The 17,316-nt window shown below is 45.4% G+C and overlaps 1 protein-coding gene across 1 annotated transcript in view; it reads left to right on the forward strand.

The window, feature by feature from the left end:
* The window catches only part of CORIN (corin, serine peptidase), a 1,570,916-nt gene that overhangs the window by 1,523,930 nt on the left and 29,670 nt on the right, over window positions 1-17,316 (forward strand). The window contains exon 20 of the mRNA XM_085642146.1: window positions 12,296-12,567. Coding sequence (XP_085498272.1) covers window positions 12,296-12,567 — 272 coding nt within the window. The remainder of the gene's footprint in view (window positions 1-12,295; window positions 12,568-17,316) is intronic.

Raw genomic sequence — 17,316 nt, forward strand, 5'->3', positions numbered from 1 at the left:
GTAAAATCTATTAGAAAGTTCTAGTGTTCTAATGTCGGATACCCTTCTAAAGGAGATCAGACACAGGAGAGTCGCCAGTTTCATCGAGATTTTTTTAAGGGAGAGTGAGTCGTTGCCAGGCCAAGAAAGGAAGAGATTAAAAATAAGGTTACCATCCCACAGGGATTGGTAACGGGCCTTGGGAGGTCTTCTTAGTCTAATACCCTTCATAACTCTGTTGATAAGGGAATTGCTACCAATAGCAACGTTATTAATGAGAGTATGGCCTGAAGAAATTGCTGATCTGTAGCAATTGATGGTTCTAAAGGAAAGACCTGACTCAAAGAGATGAGCAAGATAGTTAGCTACCTGTTGTAGAGGGCAGTGAACGGGATCAAAATCCCTTTCCAAGCACCAACAAGACCATTTTCTCTTGTACCTTTTCCTAGTTCCTGGTGCCCATGAGTCTTCCAATAAGCTTTTAGCTTCTCCCGAAAGGTCAGAATATCTGCCTGAATTCCTGATATCCTCCAGGCAAGAAGGTTCATCTTCCCTTCTAAGACTAAAGGGTGTTCTACTCCATCTGGACACTGGAGTAGGCCTAAGTATGATGGGATCAGCCTTGGAAAGTCCACTGCTAACTCCATTACCCCGGGAAACCAAGTCTAGGATTTCCAAAAGGGAGTTACTAGAATGATGGAGCACGGCTCGAGTCTCACCTTCCACAGTAATCTCTGAATCATTGAGAAGGGGGGAAAGGCTTAACCCTTGATCCCTTCCCAAGGCTGGAGGAATGCATCCACTCCTGACGCATTCGGGTCTGGTCTCCAGCTGAAATAACTCTGGACTTGATGAGTTAATCTGCTGGCAAAAATGTCTACTTGGATCGGGCCCCAAAGCTCTTGGATCAGAGAAAAGGTCTGAGGATTCAATTTCCAGTAGCTGAATTCATGAAGAAAACGAGCATTCCAGTCTGCTCTTAGAGTCTGGGTTCCCGGAATTAATTCTGATCTGAGGGGGATCTTTTGATTCCAACAAAAATAACAAATTCGCTTGGCAATGTCTGAGAGGTTTTTGGATTTCGCGCCCCCAAGGCGATTTATATAAGAGACAGCTGAGAAGTTGTCTAGTCGGTTTAGGGTATTTGAGTTCTTTAGAAGCTCTTTAAAGCTCATAAGCACATTCAAAGCTGCTAGCATCTCTAGACAGTTTACATGAAGGGGTTGTTCTTGTAAGGACCCCCTCCCCCGGTCTCTAGATTGTTTAGGCGAGCGCCCCAGCCATGGTTGCTCGCATCTGATTCTAAGGTGAAGTCTGGAACATTCCCGAAAATAGCTTTCCCGTTCCAGACTTGGAGATTGTTCAACCACCAATGAAGATCCTCTCAAGCATCTTCCTAGAGAGGGAGAGAGTCTTCATACCAGAGACCTTTCTTCAGGCCCAGTGTTTTTAATCTTTGCAAACCTCTGTAGTGAAGAGGACCCGGTGAAATGGCCTGAATAGTGGAGGAGAGAAGACCTAGGACTTTGGCTAGATCTTTCAGGTGAATACATTCTTTGGACAGGTTAAGAGAAACATGTTTTTTTATTTTGGTAACATTCTTGTGGGGAAGGATTAAGTTGGAAAGGATAGTGTTTACTTCGAAACCCAGAAATTCTATTTCCTATGTAGGAGTCAGAATAGATTTTTCCACATTTATGATGAAGCCCAAGTCTCGGAGAAGGTCCATGGTCATTTGTAAATGATTAATAATTTCTAACTTGTCTTGAGACATGATGAGGATATCATCTAGGTATATTATCAGACGAATACCTCTCTCTCTGAGGTAACTGACCACTGGTCGTGGGACCTTGGTGAAACACCAGGGAGCTGACGACAGGCCGAAGGGAAGACATTGGAACTGATAAAGAGTTCCTTTCCAAGTAATCCTTGTGCATGGGTATTGTAAAGTAAGCATCTTTGAGATCTAGTTTTACTAGCCAATCTTTGGTTTGTAAAATGCCCCTCAAAAGATGGATACCCTCCATCTTGAAGTGTTTGTAAGTTAAACATTTGTTTAAATACTTTAGGTTTATAATGGGTCGCCAACCCTTGTCCTTCTCTTTGACTAAAAAAATAGTGCTTAAGAAACTCTTTGGAATCTCTGATATAGGGATTTTTATAATAGCGCCTTTGCCTGAGTTTTGAGTTTTCCTTGTCTAGAGTAATCTCGTCTGGGATCTTTTCTTGGAAGGGTTCTTCCCAAAAGTCTATATTGAAGCCCTGTACCGTTTCTAGGACCCACGTGTCTTGGGTGATACATAGCCAATTGTGTGAGAAATATTTTAGTCTCCCTGCCACCCTGGGGGAAAGGGAGGGTATTGAGCTTACCTTGATAAGATTGGTTGGAGGATCTTGATCTGCCACCACATGCTATTGAACCCCTTCCTCTCTGGGGGTAGAAGTTTGAGCGGAAACCTCTATAAGGGCATGAGCCTCTTTCTTCTTATGGGTAAAATTGGGACCTGAAGTAGCCACGGCTGACAGGTTGTCCCCTCCTGTCAGCCCTTCCAAAAAGTGGTGGTCCACCAAAAACTCTTCTCATGTTGGATTGTGCCTTGCTGAAGGCATTGAAGGTGGACACGTACTTGCCCAAGGACTTTACGAAATTATCGCCGAACAAAAGGCCTTTGGTGTCGCACAGATCTTCTCTGGTGGAAAGGTTCGCCAGTTTCGGGTTCATTTTAAGAAAGACTGCCTTCCTCCGTTCGGTAATGAGATTGGCCTTGGCGTTGCCAAGAAAACAGACAGCACGTTGAGACCATCCTCGTAGGAGTTTAATATCGACCGGGGTGTTATTAGATCGCGCTTCTTTGGTCATGTCAAGTATTCTGGATAACGGTTCCAGAACGTCAAGAAGTTTATCTTGACATTGTTTGAGGCATTTTTCGATCCCTTTTCATGGATCCTTCCCCGATTTAAATGAGAAGGTGATCAATTCATGGTCGAGATTAGGTGTGTTACAGACCTTGTCCTCCGAAGAGGGTCGAGGGCATTCATTGCGCAATACATTGCGAGTGTCTGTCCAGGGGCTTCCTGACCCATTGGGAAAGGTATTTACTCACATGGACCATAGGCCACCATTCGGTGCTGCGGGCGTGGCGAATGGTAGTGGGATTGAACATTTTGCCACCGAGGGAGTGTTTGACTGTAGATGAGGTTGAGGGATGACTTAGGTCCCCATCAAGATCCTCAGGGGTATCTTGGGGATCAAAAATAAACTCATCATCATAGTCTTGATTTAGTTGTAAGGAATCATCACTTAAGTCATAATCCTTTGTACCGTATAGGATACCATCATCTCTAATGCCGCTAAGGGCACCCCTTCTCTCTGTCCCAGCGAGCTGGGATCTTTCTATTGTGCTGCTACGAGCACCAAAATCTCTTGTAGCGTGAGCGCTACCCGTCTGTAATGCATTGACAAGGTAGCTGCGTGAGCGCTCTGCGCGCATGTGCTCTTACCTCTGTGATTTTTAATAACTTTTGTGTCTTATTTGTTTGTTTATCTGTTTTTAGATAGCGCCCCTTACCTGCACTTTAATTGGCCCCCGCACTGCCGTTTTGGCGGATTTGGCTCTGGGGTGGGTGACCTGTTCGTTTTGGCAGCCATCTTGGAGTGGGGTGTGTGGATAGAGGTGTCTCTACCCTCCAGCGCTTCAGTGCGCAGGAGCAGCCTGGGAACACCTACTTAAGGCGAGTCCCTCCTGAAACCGCCCCTGACAAGGTAGCTGCGTGAGCGCTCTGCGCGCATGTGCTCTTACCTCTGTGATTTTTAATAACTTTTGTGTCTTATTTGTTTGTTTATCTGTTTTTAGATAGCGCCCCTTACCTGCACTTTAATTGGCCCCCGCACTGCCGTTTTGGCGGATTTGGCTCTGGGGTGGGTGACCTGTTCGTTTTGGCAGCCATCTTGGAGTGGGGTGTGTGGATAGAGGTGTCTCTACCCTCCAGCGCTTCAGTGCGCAGGAGCAGCCTGGGAACACCTACTTAAGGCGAGTCCCTCCTGAAACCGCCCCTGACAAGGTAGCTGCGTGAGCGCTCTGCGCGCATGTGCTCTTACCTCTGTGATTTTTAATAACTTTTGTGTCTTATTTGTTTGTTTATCTGTTTTTAGATAGCGCCCCTTACCTGCACTTTAATTGGCCCCCGCACTGCCGTTTTGGCGGATTTGGCTCTGGGGTGGGTGACCTGTTCGTTTTGGCAGCCATCTTGGAGTGGGGTGTGTGGATAGAGGTGTCTCTACCCTCCAGCGCTTCAGTGCGCAGGAGCAGCCTGGGAACACCTACTTAAGGCGAGTCCCTCCTGAAACCGCCCCTGACAAGGTAGCTGCGTGAGCGCTCTGCGCGCATGTGCTCTTACCTCTGTGATTTTTAATAACTTTTGTGTCTTATTTGTTTGTTTATCTGTTTTTAGATAGCGCCCCTTACCTGCACTTTAATTGGCCCCCGCACTGCCGTTTTGGCGGATTTGGCTCTGGGGTGGGTGACCTGTTCGTTTTGGCAGCCATCTTGGAGTGGGGTGTGTGGATAGAGGTGTCTCTACCCTCCAGCGCTTCAGTGCGCAGGAGCAGCCTGGGAACACCTACTTAAGGCGAGTCCCTCCTGAAACCGCCCCTGACAAGGTAGCTGCGTGAGCGCTCTGCGCGCATGTGCTCTTACCTCTGTGATTTTTAATAACTTTTGTGTCTTATTTGTTTGTTTATCTGTTTTTAGATAGCGCCCCTTACCTGCACTTTAATTGGCCCCCGCACTGCCGTTTTGGCGGATTTGGCTCTGGGGTGGGTGACCTGTTCGTTTTGGCAGCCATCTTGGAGTGGGGTGTGTGGATAGAGGTGTCTCTACCCTCCAGCGCTTCAGTGCGCAGGAGCAGCCTGGGAACACCTACTTAAGGCGAGTCCCTCCTGAAACCGCCCCTGACAAGGTAGCTGCGTGAGCGCTCTGCGCGCATGTGCTCTTACCTCTGTGATTTTTAATAACTTTTGTGTCTTATTTGTTTGTTTATCTGTTTTTAGATAGCGCCCCTTACCTGCACTTTAATTGGCCCCCGCACTGCCGTTTTGGCGGATTTGGCTCTGGGGTGGGTGACCTGTTCGTTTTGGCAGCCATCTTGGAGTGGGGTGTGTGGATAGAGGTGTCTCTACCCTCCAGCGCTTCAGTGCGCAGGAGCAGCCTGGGAACACCTACTTAAAGCTCCTCCCCTAGCGCAGCGGGATCGCGCAGCGGGCGTGTCCTCGCGTGGCCGGAGTCGTGCCAGAGTCCTGCCCGTCTGCGCCCGTCCGCGCTAAGGACGCGCTGGACGTCGCGGTACTCTGTGCAAGGACTATCATACCATTCTGGGTCCACCATGCTGACGTACTCGCGGGATTGCCTGTTTGCCATCGGTCAGGTAAGCCGCTGCTGCACCCTTCTACCGGTACACCCATTGCGTGGCCCATATCATTGCCCTTGTAATGGGTGGGCTCTCGATTCTCCGCATCCTCTTCCAAGGTTTATTTCTTCGGAGACCCGCCGTACTACAGACACTCGCACTACTCTGAAGATCTTGAATTTAAACGTTAGGTCTGTGCTGAAACACTATCAGCATATTTATGACCTCATTAAGGAGGAAGCTCCAGACGTATTTGCCATGACGGAAACATGGCTACAGGACGCTGATACCGCTATTACTAATCTAGCCTGCCCACCCGGCTATTCTATGTATACTCTGAATAGGCTGTCTAGGGGTGGAGGTATCGCGTTAGTGGTAAAATCTATCTACCCTTGCGTCTGGGGTGCCCTAAACATCTCCGGGTGTGAAAGCGCCATGTTCAAGGTCTCTGTCAGCCCTGAGTTTACCCTGTCCGGGATGGTCGTCTATCGCCCACCCGGCAGTGATGTGGCGTTTAGAAATGCTTTCCCTGACACTGTTGGCCCTTTGGTCGCCGACTGTGCCAACTTCTCTATCATGGGTGACCTAAACCTACATTTCGACACCCTCTCCGGCCTGACAGTGCGTTCCATCTCTTCTGACCTGGAGGCCTTTCAACTTCCCCAGATGGTTTCCCAGCCTACCCATCTGGGGGGGCATATTTTGGATCCCCTGTTTACCAATCTGTTGGGGATTCAAACTACCTCTGTCTCTCCGGTGGAATGGACAGACCACTTTTTGGTGTCCATCCTCTGCCCGGTCTCGGCCACTCCTTCCATCTCTACGGCTAGAAGGGTCCAGAAGAGGGCTTGGAAAAAGCTTCGGCTAGAGGACTTTCATCGTCTTCTATTAGAGGAGCCGCTGGGTCCTTTGACGGATGTGGAAAGGGGGTATGACCTCTTCTGTTCATGGATAACTAGGGCCTTGGACTCTCTGATACCCATCGTTTCAACTAAAATCAATTCCAGAGAGTCGAGTCCCTGGTACGATGGCACTCTTCGGGCCCTAAAGGGTGCCTGTAGACGAGCAGAGAGGGCTTGGAGGAAAACCTATGGGGCTGATCTAAAAGCTGCATACGCCAAGTCCGTTAAGCTTTACCATCGAGCTATCTGCCGAGCCCGTGCGGCTTTTTATGCCATCGAATTCCGGAACAGTCCGAATCCGTCAAAAGCTATCTTTAAGGCCGTAAAAGATCTCACAGCAAAGCGGACTACCTCTACGACCGTGAGCTCTCTTTCCCATTGTGAATCCCTTGCATCTTACTTCTTGGGGAAGGTCCAAGCTATATATAGGACATTCCCTAGCATAGGGTTCACTGAGGAAAGTATAAATGGGGTCCATCATCAGGCTACACTGCTTGTTTTCCCCCCCCTTACCTTGGATGGTTTTGACAAACTTGCGCTGCAAGTCAAATCTGGGTCCCCATCCGATCCAGTAAGGCCTGCTCTCTTCCGAGATCAGGCTTTTATGGGGCGTACAGCCGTATGCTCCCTTGTCAACCTCTCCTTGGAAACGGGAACCGTTCCATCTAAGTGGAAACAAGCTGTGGTGTCCCCGATCATTAAAAAGCCCACCCTGGACCCTTCCAAGCCTGAGAGCTATCGCCCCATCTCGTTGTTACCCTGGCCAGCCAAAATCACGGAGGCCCACGTTAACCTGGCCCTGTCTGAACATCTGACTCGGACCAATGCCCTCGACCCCACACAAAACGGATTCCGTGCTGGGCACAGTACGGAAACTGCGCTACTTGTGATGGTGGAACACCTCCGGGCAAGGTTGGATGCTGGTCAAACGGCGGCGCTTATTTTGTTAGATCTTAGCGCCGCCTTTGATACGGTAGACCACAGCATCCTCCTGCGTCGGCTCGAGGAGACTGGCATTGGCGGTCAGGTGTTGCAATGGTTCCGCTCCTTTTTAGATGACCGCTCCTTCTGTGTTGCCATCCCTCCCTTCAAGTCCAATTACCAACCACTGGCCATGGGGGTTCCGCAAGGGTCCTCGCTGAGTCCCACGTTGTTTAATCTTTACGTGAGACCGCTGGCGGATGTCGCTAGGCAGTGGGGCCTTACTTTGGTCTCATATGCTGACGACACTCAGCTGGCGGTTACTCTCAGCGGGGATGCGGAGATTGAGGCCCCCAGGTTTCAGTCCGGACTGAAGGCGGTGGCTAGTTGGCTGACAGGCAACTGCCTTCAGCTAAACGCCACTAAAACAGAGGTGATGGTCGTCGGGAAGGGAGTGGAGCTGTGGGGTGACCACTGGTGGCCCTCAGAGTTGGGACCTACTCCGATCCCGGTATAGGAAGTGAAAAATCTGGGGGTATGGCTGGATGCGGGCCTCTCCTTTGTAGGCCATACTAAAAGAACCGCGGCCTGTTGTTTCGGTCTCCTGAGGGGCTTGAGACCTGTTCTCAAGTTCTTTGACGCCCCGACCAGGCAGCTGGTGATCCAGGCTACTATCATCTCCCGCCTGGATTATGCCAGCTCTCTCCTGGCTGGGGCTAACCAGGCTGAACTAACCCGCTTACAACGGGTTCAGAATGCTGCGGCGAGGGCGATCGTTGGCTTGCCTAGATTTTGCTCAGTTACAGGTGTCCTTCGCTCCCTACACTGGCTTCCGGTTAGGAAGCGCATCCTCTTCAAGGTATTGTGCCTTGCTTTTAAAATCTTGCGAGGTACAGGCCCGGAAATCCTGTTGAGTTGTCTGTCTTTCTATGTCCCTGCCCGTAGCCTTCGCTCTCAGGGTCTGGCCCTTGCGGTGGTTCCCAGATTCAGGCTTAGCCGCATGGGAGGACGCTCGTTTAGGGTAATGGCTGCGTCAGCATGGAACTCCTTGCCTGTTGAAATCCGCTTGCTGGAGGACCTTCTGACTTTTCGGAGGGCCATAAAAACCTTTTTGTTTTAGCTGGCTCTTAGCATCTGTGTTTAGCCTTTGGTTGTGTTACGTGCTACCTTGTCTCTGCGCCGGGACACTCCTTGGCTGGAGTATCTGTGCGCACAATAAATAGTCGTAACATAACATAACATAACATTGGTGAATGCTTCCTTCAAATGTTTGCTTTTTTGGGGTACTTTGCCCCTTTTTTAGGTCCAGTGGTAGAGAGGGAGTCCCCGTCGGAGAGGGAAAAATAGATTTCCGTGGGAGTGGGCAGCCTCTTCCTCTTAAGTAATGCAGCGTCAACTGCTTCTCTCACAGAAGATTTAAGTTCTTCACTAAATAGTCTCTTCAGACTATCCCCCATAGGCTCCTTAGGGGACTGGAGTGGGGTAAAAGGCTCAACATCCATGACAGTATGTGAATATAAATTCTCAGTAGTAATTAGCCTTGTTAACGCTTACTCACGGTTGTGCTGGGTAAGCACTGCAATCAAAATCGGGCCTGGTAAAGTTTATATTCCTTGCAGCGTGAGAGAAAAGCCAGCAGATGGCGATCTTCTGTATGTTATAATAATTTGGCAAGGGAACTAAGCAAAAGGGGAATGAAACTGACTTCATGCTGCCGCGTGTATTGTTGCGTCCCCTAGCAGGTTGCGAGGGAACGGGTAACTCAAGGGACGCAAGCTCATGTCCCGTTTCCTCAAGTATTTATAGAAAAAAATATTGTGTTTACGGACAAATTAAGTAATTATTTTCATGTAAAAAAATTCAAGCGGCAACAAAGGGAATCAAGAGTGCACGCGTTCGTGATATAAATACTTACCGAGCCATAAACGATCGCGAAGCAATCGCAAGGCAAAAGAAAGCCATTCCCTGCCATAAATTGGACAGGGGAGATGGCCACCAAATTAGACCTAGAAGGAAAGACCAAATTAAAATGTAGAGGAAAGGCATGTGTTTTAAAATGTCAAACAATTCGTCAAAAATAATTCAAAAGACGTAGAGAGTATCATTACAACATGTTATAAGTTCTATCATACAATATATAAGCAAATTATACAATATTGTTATAAATAACGCTTATAATAGTGGAGTAACAAAAGGTATACTTAGCTGTGTCAGAGCAGCGAACAAAAGAGGAAGATGGGAGCCTGCACAGTCTACTTGTCATGTTACCAATGTTCTACTTATTATGATGTAGTTACATTCTTTAAAGGGCTGCATGTTTGGGCAGCAAATAAAAGTATTTGCATAATGGTAGCCTCCGGTCTTGTAATGAAATTGGTCTTACGCTTACTAGACGTTTTTATGGTAATCAGTGCGGGTTCACTGGGGTTTGTGCTGCCTGTGTACATAGCCCCCAACCACCATGAGCGTGGTATCAGGGGATCAGAGCAGGGCAGCAGTTCCTGGAAACAATCAGCACTGCAAGATGGCAATCCTTTAGCATATCAGCCTTTGCTACAGCGTAGATTCTTTCAGACCCAGTGGTGTAATCCTTTGGTAGTGCTGAAGCCCTCATACTTGTACTCAAAAGTGACTTTGATGTCAGGGGTGACTTCAATAGATCTTTCTAAAGTGCACAAGGTTCCCTTTCAGCCCAACCTTGGCCCCAGACTACCAGCAGGGGGTAAATCAGTCCTTTGTGAGGGCCGGCCACAACCTATTCAGATGTAAGTGTGAACCACCTCCCTCTCTCCCTGCCCAGGAAGGCTATAAATTCAACACTGTTCCACAGTAACACATTCTTTTTTGTACTTTTATACCAGTGACAACTTATACATCATATTTCGTTCAAATATGTATATAGTTTGATTTAGGTGTTTTATTTGCACATGTCATGTTATGGCCTCTTCAAAGCTCTTGACTCCTTAAAAGATGGAAGCTCACATTTGAGCATATTTGCTACAAGTCGCTATAGAATATTGAGTAGCACTTTACGTGGGCAGGTACTGTCAGGTTCTTAATACCTGCACTTCTATAATAATAAAAAAAAGTGTACAGGCACTTCGTAGAAGAGATCCAATTGTTTTAACAGGAGAGTACTAGCACTTCTCAGTAGCTATCACGTGCCTTAAAATAGTGAGTACCTACACTTCTATATTTCAATTTCAAGCACTGTCTATGAGACATATTAATATCACAAGACAATTTAGATGTATCAGTTAAATATATGCTATGTCCCTCTGTATCACCTATGACTGGTAAGAATTTGTTTTTAGAGAGATTGTGCTGAAAAATGCACTATATACCCATCGTTTTTTCAAATTATTTTAAGGTTGGCAAACCTACACTGCTCCTAGGAAGGGTCAGTCAGACTTATTTCATGGGTACTATTTCAGTATCTGTTGATTTTTAGCAAATGTATGTGAAAATGAGATTTAAAAATGCACAATTTGACAGAAGGACCATTGATCCCTGCATCAACGGTGTTCAATTTGGGTGGGAACTCCAGTACTATGTTTTAACCCTGTACGCGCTCATTCCTCTAGCAGCACAGTGGCTTTCCTGGATTACAAACTACGTATGATGTTACCAGCTGCTATGTTTCAAACTCAGTGCTGGCTTTAGCGCTTGCACCCAGTGCAGCAATCTTTTTTTGGCGTCCCACAGTGTCCTCCTTCTCAACTGACACTTTCACTATTACCCTCCAACAGCACCCCTCATCTCTCCATAGCCCCTCTCACATACATTTCAATTGTTTTATAGCGCTACTCACACCACTGTAGGATGTCAAGGCACTTTACATCAAGCACAAATTATACAGAAACAATTAATCATGTGTGTAAATCAGTGTATAGGAAATGTTACATAAAACAATGAGGATTACAAGGTGTAGAAATCACATGTAATCCATACTATTAGACAGTATATTTTAAGTGTGTTTTTTTTTTTGAGAAGTCCAAACTCAAGATTTAAAACATATCACAGTGGTTGGAGTTGGCTTTACTAATATCAGTGTATTTCTACTCAAATCAAAGGGCCTGATTCAGAAACTGCATTATTGAGTAAGTTTTTACTTTTCAATATTCACAAACTGCACTTTTGTAGTAACTTACACTTTTGTAGTGAGTCCAGCACTATACATGTCCATTGGTACTGTAACACCTCCCATAGAAAATAATGGAGGGAAGGTCCTAAAATAAAACCCCAAAGGAAATAATGTTAAATTATTTAAAATCGTAAAAAATATAAATGCTTAGAAATTAATATAACAACATATATCAACATAAAACATATTTATTATTTAGTTACTAAATATGTACTAGTTTAATATGTATTATTTAATTAATAAATGTCCTGTGGTTATAATTATTTAACATTTACTTATATTTATTTATATTTTTCACGTTTTCATTATTTTATTTTACTAAAAATATTTCCTATGGAGTTTTATTTTAAGTCCTTGCCTCCATTATTTTCTATGGGAGGGTGTTTCAGTACCAGTGGTTGGGCATGTATCGTGCTGGTGTTATTACAAAAGTGCAAGTTACTACAAACATGCAGCCTGTGAATACCAAAAAGTGGTAAACTTACTCAAAAGTGTAATTTACCTTTGTGAATCAGTTACCTTTATGAATCAGGCCCAACATTTCTCATTATCATAACCAGGTGTGATTAATTTGTGCCATAGCCACAGTGTGGCTAACTGTAATGGAAATTGTTACTGTGTTATAGCTTATGCTTTCCCTAAACTTCAATGCTTCTTCTTGATGAGGTAAACATAGGTAGAATGCAAACACCATAGATAATATACGGGGGCAGAGGGTTTAGGCTACTTGTGAAAATAACAATTTCAGGAGGTCTGCAAGCAAACAGTGTGACTTGACTTGTTATGAGAGATGCATTATTTCAGTAAAAGTGTTAGAAGTGACTACAACATCTGTTCTGGCAAAGAACAACCACGTTTCAATGTAATATGATACTTGGTAGTACTTATCTTGCTGTTTAATGGACAACCTTCACACAACACTTTTTTTAAATTTACATTCTAGGAGAGAAAACGCAGCTGTGTGGAAAGTAATATTTGGGATCAACAATCTGGATCACCCCTCTGACTTCATGCAGACTCGCTTGGTGAAGAGGATTATCCTGCACCCCCGTTACAACCGGGCAGTGGTTGACTATGACATAAGCATAGTGGAGCTAAAAGAAAACATCAATGAGACAAGCTACGTCCGGCCAGTGTGCTTACCTGGAAATGAGCAGCTGGTTGAACCAGATACCTACTGCTACATAACAGGCTGGGGGCACATGGGCAGCAAAAGTAAGCAGAAGTATTGAGTATGCTTTGGAAAGATCTGACTATGTGATAATCAATTAATAATACTCAGTGACAGTAGAGCAGCCTACTTTTTTCCTCTTTTCAAAGTGATGGAGAGGCTATCCTTAGGGTTAGTAGCGAAATGGTCAACACCTTGCCTCTAAGGCAACATGCGTTATTTAAAGAGTTTGCTGATTTGGCAGATTAGAATTGGCTGATAGGTTTCTGTGCTGCCATAAGGGAAACAGGTTATCTTCATGCTATCAGTGTTACCAGTAGAGTTTGTACAGTGAACTTCCTTATTTGACATCATTTTATGCTACGAGCAGCAGTGGATACAAGTTTTCATATGACCAGGATCATCTCCAGACAGTAGGAGGACCCAAGAGACACCTAATGTTGATCATGGCAAGTACCTGAAATCATAATGGTTGAACAAAGGATAAATAGTGTACTCCATGTTACAGGAAATTATGAAACTGAGGGACTTTAAACTCTTCTAGAAGACCGTTGATCCAAAAGAATGCATACAACAATTTTGAAGAAGAGGGCTTCTTACACTGCTTTGATGAATAGGTATGTTAAAAGTGCGAGCACACAATATTTGCAAGGCCCAGAGATGCTGAACATTGTCTATGTATTGTGGCAACGGGATACCTCACATAGTCTATGATTATATACTACCTCTTGTTACACTCCAACATGAGTCCTCACTATGAACCCTCTTGTTTGCTTCCCGGATAGCTCCAAGGAGTCCCACTGGGAATCTGCCTTGTAATCTAAACATGTTAATCTGAGCATGAGACGTGCCTTAGGAGGGTGGATGACTAGTCTTGTCCATGACCAGCACAAAGCCTTTAGCCATTTCCCCAGTAAGCCTTCAATGCAAATAACCGCACAAATACGCTATTGAAAAAAAAGGGTGGCCTCTCTGGCATATATTTTAGAGAACAAGCTCTTGAATTTTAGGCCCTTTGAGCTTGGTGCAAGTTTAAAACTCATCCTACTTTTCCATGTTTAATATTCTTTATCAGCTATTTATTTCCTTTTCTGATACCACATTAATTTTTTAACTTTATCCGGGCTATGCCATTCCTTTTCCTGACCCGATCATACTATTTATTGTACCAGCCACTAACAGAAAAGGATGCTCCCTGAATTGGTCACTACACACAGCAGCAGCAATTCAGTTTGATACCAGGGAAATTCCTCCAATGTTGTAAGGAAACTTTTCCCTTGGTTTCACTGGATTATTATTTGGGGTGGCCGATGTCCCACTTCCAGAAATGTTCACACTAACTAACTGGTTAAACAACAAAGTTCCTAAATTAACCTGAGCTCAACCCACTTATAGCTAAGCACAGAACAGACAGACTTAAATGAGGGCAATGTGTACAGTATTTATACAATACCAAAACAATAATTAAGTCAAAGCACCTAACAATATATAACCCAAACTGATTTAGAATAATATAGCAAAATAACATGAAACTGACAAAAATCTTATGAGATGAACGAAAGATGTGAATTTAAAAAGTTTTAGATAAATATAGTCCCAGAAAGTATTAAGCCAATGATAGCCTATGGAAGTGGAAGACCAGGACCATGGTGTAATATGAGGCCAACCGCGAAGGATTGCAAGTTGGATAGCCCAAGCTGGTTCGTCCTGGTCAAAGACTTCTGACTTAGGGCCTTATTACGAGTTTGGCAGGCTTCAGCTGGGACTGGCGTGGTCCCAGGAAGACCGCCAAGCCGATGGTGCAACCGCCCACCAGATAACTAGTTTAATCCAGGGTGGGTGGGCGGTGCTGCTGTCGTCTCACAGTGGCGGCATGGCAAACTCATAGGAGAGCCTAACAAGCATACCGCCGCCGTGAGAGAGCCTGCAGCACGTTCCTGCACGGTGTGGCATGCACCATGTTGTGCATGCCACACTGTGCACGACCGAAGGTGCAATTCCAGGAGGGCACAACATGTGCCCCCTCCCCACACGTACCCCCATGGCCAGATTCGGCTAGCTGCATTTCTGCCATCCTTTTCATGGTGGTGTCCTCGCCATGAAATGGGTGCTTAAAAATGCATGTCGTATTATGCTCGGCGGTGCTAGCATCAGCACTGCCAGCATATTTAGGCCATTTGAAGACCGCCACCACAGCAGGATCCTTGCTCCCGGCAGAGGTAGCGGTCTTGTGGCGGTCCCATCTCCACACTCAAAAAAGGGCAGACGGATGGTGGTGGTCAGACCACTTTTGCGTCACTTTTAACATGGGAAAAGTTACGCAAAAGTGGCGCAAGGGCCTTGTAAATAAGCTCCTCAGTCTTTTTTATGGTGCTCAACATCCTTCTGTGGGGCAAGCCTGAAGCTGTGTCTGAGAAGGTGTATCAAAATTGGAGACTTTTGCTGAGTGGTCCCTTTGATGACTCTGGAGGTGTTGAAGGTACAAAAAGTTTCTAAGTCCCAACTTTTCAGGGTTTCTGAGCGGCTCCTCCATGTAATTTCTAATGCTCCCAGGACGTACAGCTCTTAGGGAGCAGGTTCAGTCCTTTAGGACTCCACTCAGGTTGAGGCAAGCGGAGGTGAGTTATTTTCTGATCTTGTCCAGAAGCTGTTCTGAGGATGGCTCCTTGGGGTGCCACATTTATGATTGGCACTAGCCAGTGGGTAGGGAAGACACTTTGACACTACCTAGCCATTGAGGGAAAAGGTCCCGGGGTGACCCTGCCCGCTTTTTGAGTAGTTCCTGTTCGCTCCACTGCAGCCAATCCCACAGTGCCCGAGTTTTTAAATCCAAGCTGAGGAAACTCTTTCTGCCTTATGACGAGAAACCTTCCTGCACAATAACAAGAGGTTTTCCTCTTTCTATGTGTGCTGCAGAAGGCCTGCTAACTACTCTTTTTAGGTTGGTCCTCAGGCAACATCTCACCTGGGTGCCAAATTTGAAACTGGGAAACCAAGTTCAGCCATCATGACCAGTCCACCAGACCACTCTCCTGAGGGAGCACATTCCCTTGATAGACCTTAGAAGGCCCGCTAGACCTTAGAAGCCCTAGTGTTTTAGTACCAGCAGATGGACCCTAGCGGTGGCAGGTATTTGTTAATCTTGATGCCTGTCCACCACAATCCATACTGAAGTTCACCTCCAGTCTTGCGGGCCGGCCTACGAAGCAGCACACCCTAGAGCAACAGTGACTCTGTCACTGAGGTCACAGGACCCTTGAGAAGGGCCGGCTCTAGAGCGTGCGACCGGTATGACCGCAGTGGGTGCTGACTTTGAGTGGGGGCGTCGTGTTTGCGAGTATATTATGGTTTTAAAAACACTTGCTGCCTCCTTTCTGGCCTCCAGCAGTTTTTGGAAACAATAACAATGGCATGATAACTCTGGTAATTAATGTTCTTCCTAGAGAGAGAGAGATCAGAGTTTTGTCTAGATTAAGATTATACTCATGGAAAGGTAGCACAGAGGGTTAATGTGCCTGCTGCAAAGAACATGTACCATGCACTTAATGTAAATAGGTCAGTGGGCTACTGATTTTGTCAGAAAGATCCTTTTGTTACTTGTAGTGAGCTATTAACTATCATCTAAGAGCTGCATACAAACTGCAAGGTATAAATTAGAGTGTTATGTTTTCCCCCCAGTCTTTTAATTATCCTAATGTTGCAAAAGGTGTTCATTCAGATGGAAATCAATTCTGAATATTAGAGAGACCCCCCAACCATGGTAATAAGTTTTAAATTCTCAGTTTGTGTTTCCCCAAAGCTAGCCATGCCCTTGAGGCCAGTCCGCCTCAGCCATTGGTACCTCCATTGGCCTTGTTCCAGCAGTTGTAGATGCAACTCATCAGGGATCGGCAATGCAGGATTTGCAGACACACCAAACTAAGTTCGCAAACTTCACAGTCTCTCTGCTTCAGTTACAGCACTTTTAACATGTGCTACCTGCTTTGGGGCTACTGGAATTATGCAGCAAAGGAGGACACAATTATGCCGCAATGTTGACTAAATTATGCAGCAAAAAAAAGGCTGCAGCATATTGCAGTATATTTTCTGATACTTTATTATTGTGATATTTTACACATGCTAACAGTCTCTGGAAAGATTTTGCCTTATTAGTACCAGGGTAACATACAAATACAGCAGTGAGAAAGGTGATCAGCCAACCATTGTGAAGGGCTGTCCACTTCGCAGCAACACAAGCCACTTTTTTAAAACTTTTGTTCTGTTTGAGCTACAAATAGTTTCTTGGTTAAAACTGTCAGATTATGTAGCAGATGTGTTATTTGTCAAATATGGCAGAGCCATAATTATATAGAAAACATTTGCAGACTAGGATATTTTGCTATTCATGTTTGAACTGCTCTTGTGGAAAAAAGGAGAAGTGCTGACGACTGAAACTCCATGGCTCGGAGACAAATGGCTTGTGGTTCCACTTTTAAGTGTGTTTGGGACATCTGTGATTTGAAACATATCCCACTTTGTCAATGTATTTTAATGTCAATAACTCATATTAAATCTTCAATACTCATGTGTATCCATTGGTTGAATTAAATAACATAATAAGCTGTAACTGGTCAGTGAAATGGCAAACAAATACTAAAGATTGGGGGGGCTTATTTACAAGCCCCTTGCGCCACCCGTACGTCACTTTCCCCATGTTAAATAAGACGCAAAAGTGGCACAAGGGGCTTGTAAATAAGCCCCTTGGATGTTTTGGGCATTCTGGCCACACCTCTGACTCCGCCCACTGATCCAAT

This window comes from Triturus cristatus, chromosome 2_2 (genome assembly GCF_964204655.1).
Source record: "Triturus cristatus chromosome 2_2, aTriCri1.1, whole genome shotgun sequence".
Lineage (NCBI taxonomy): Eukaryota > Metazoa > Chordata > Amphibia > Caudata > Salamandridae > Triturus > Triturus cristatus.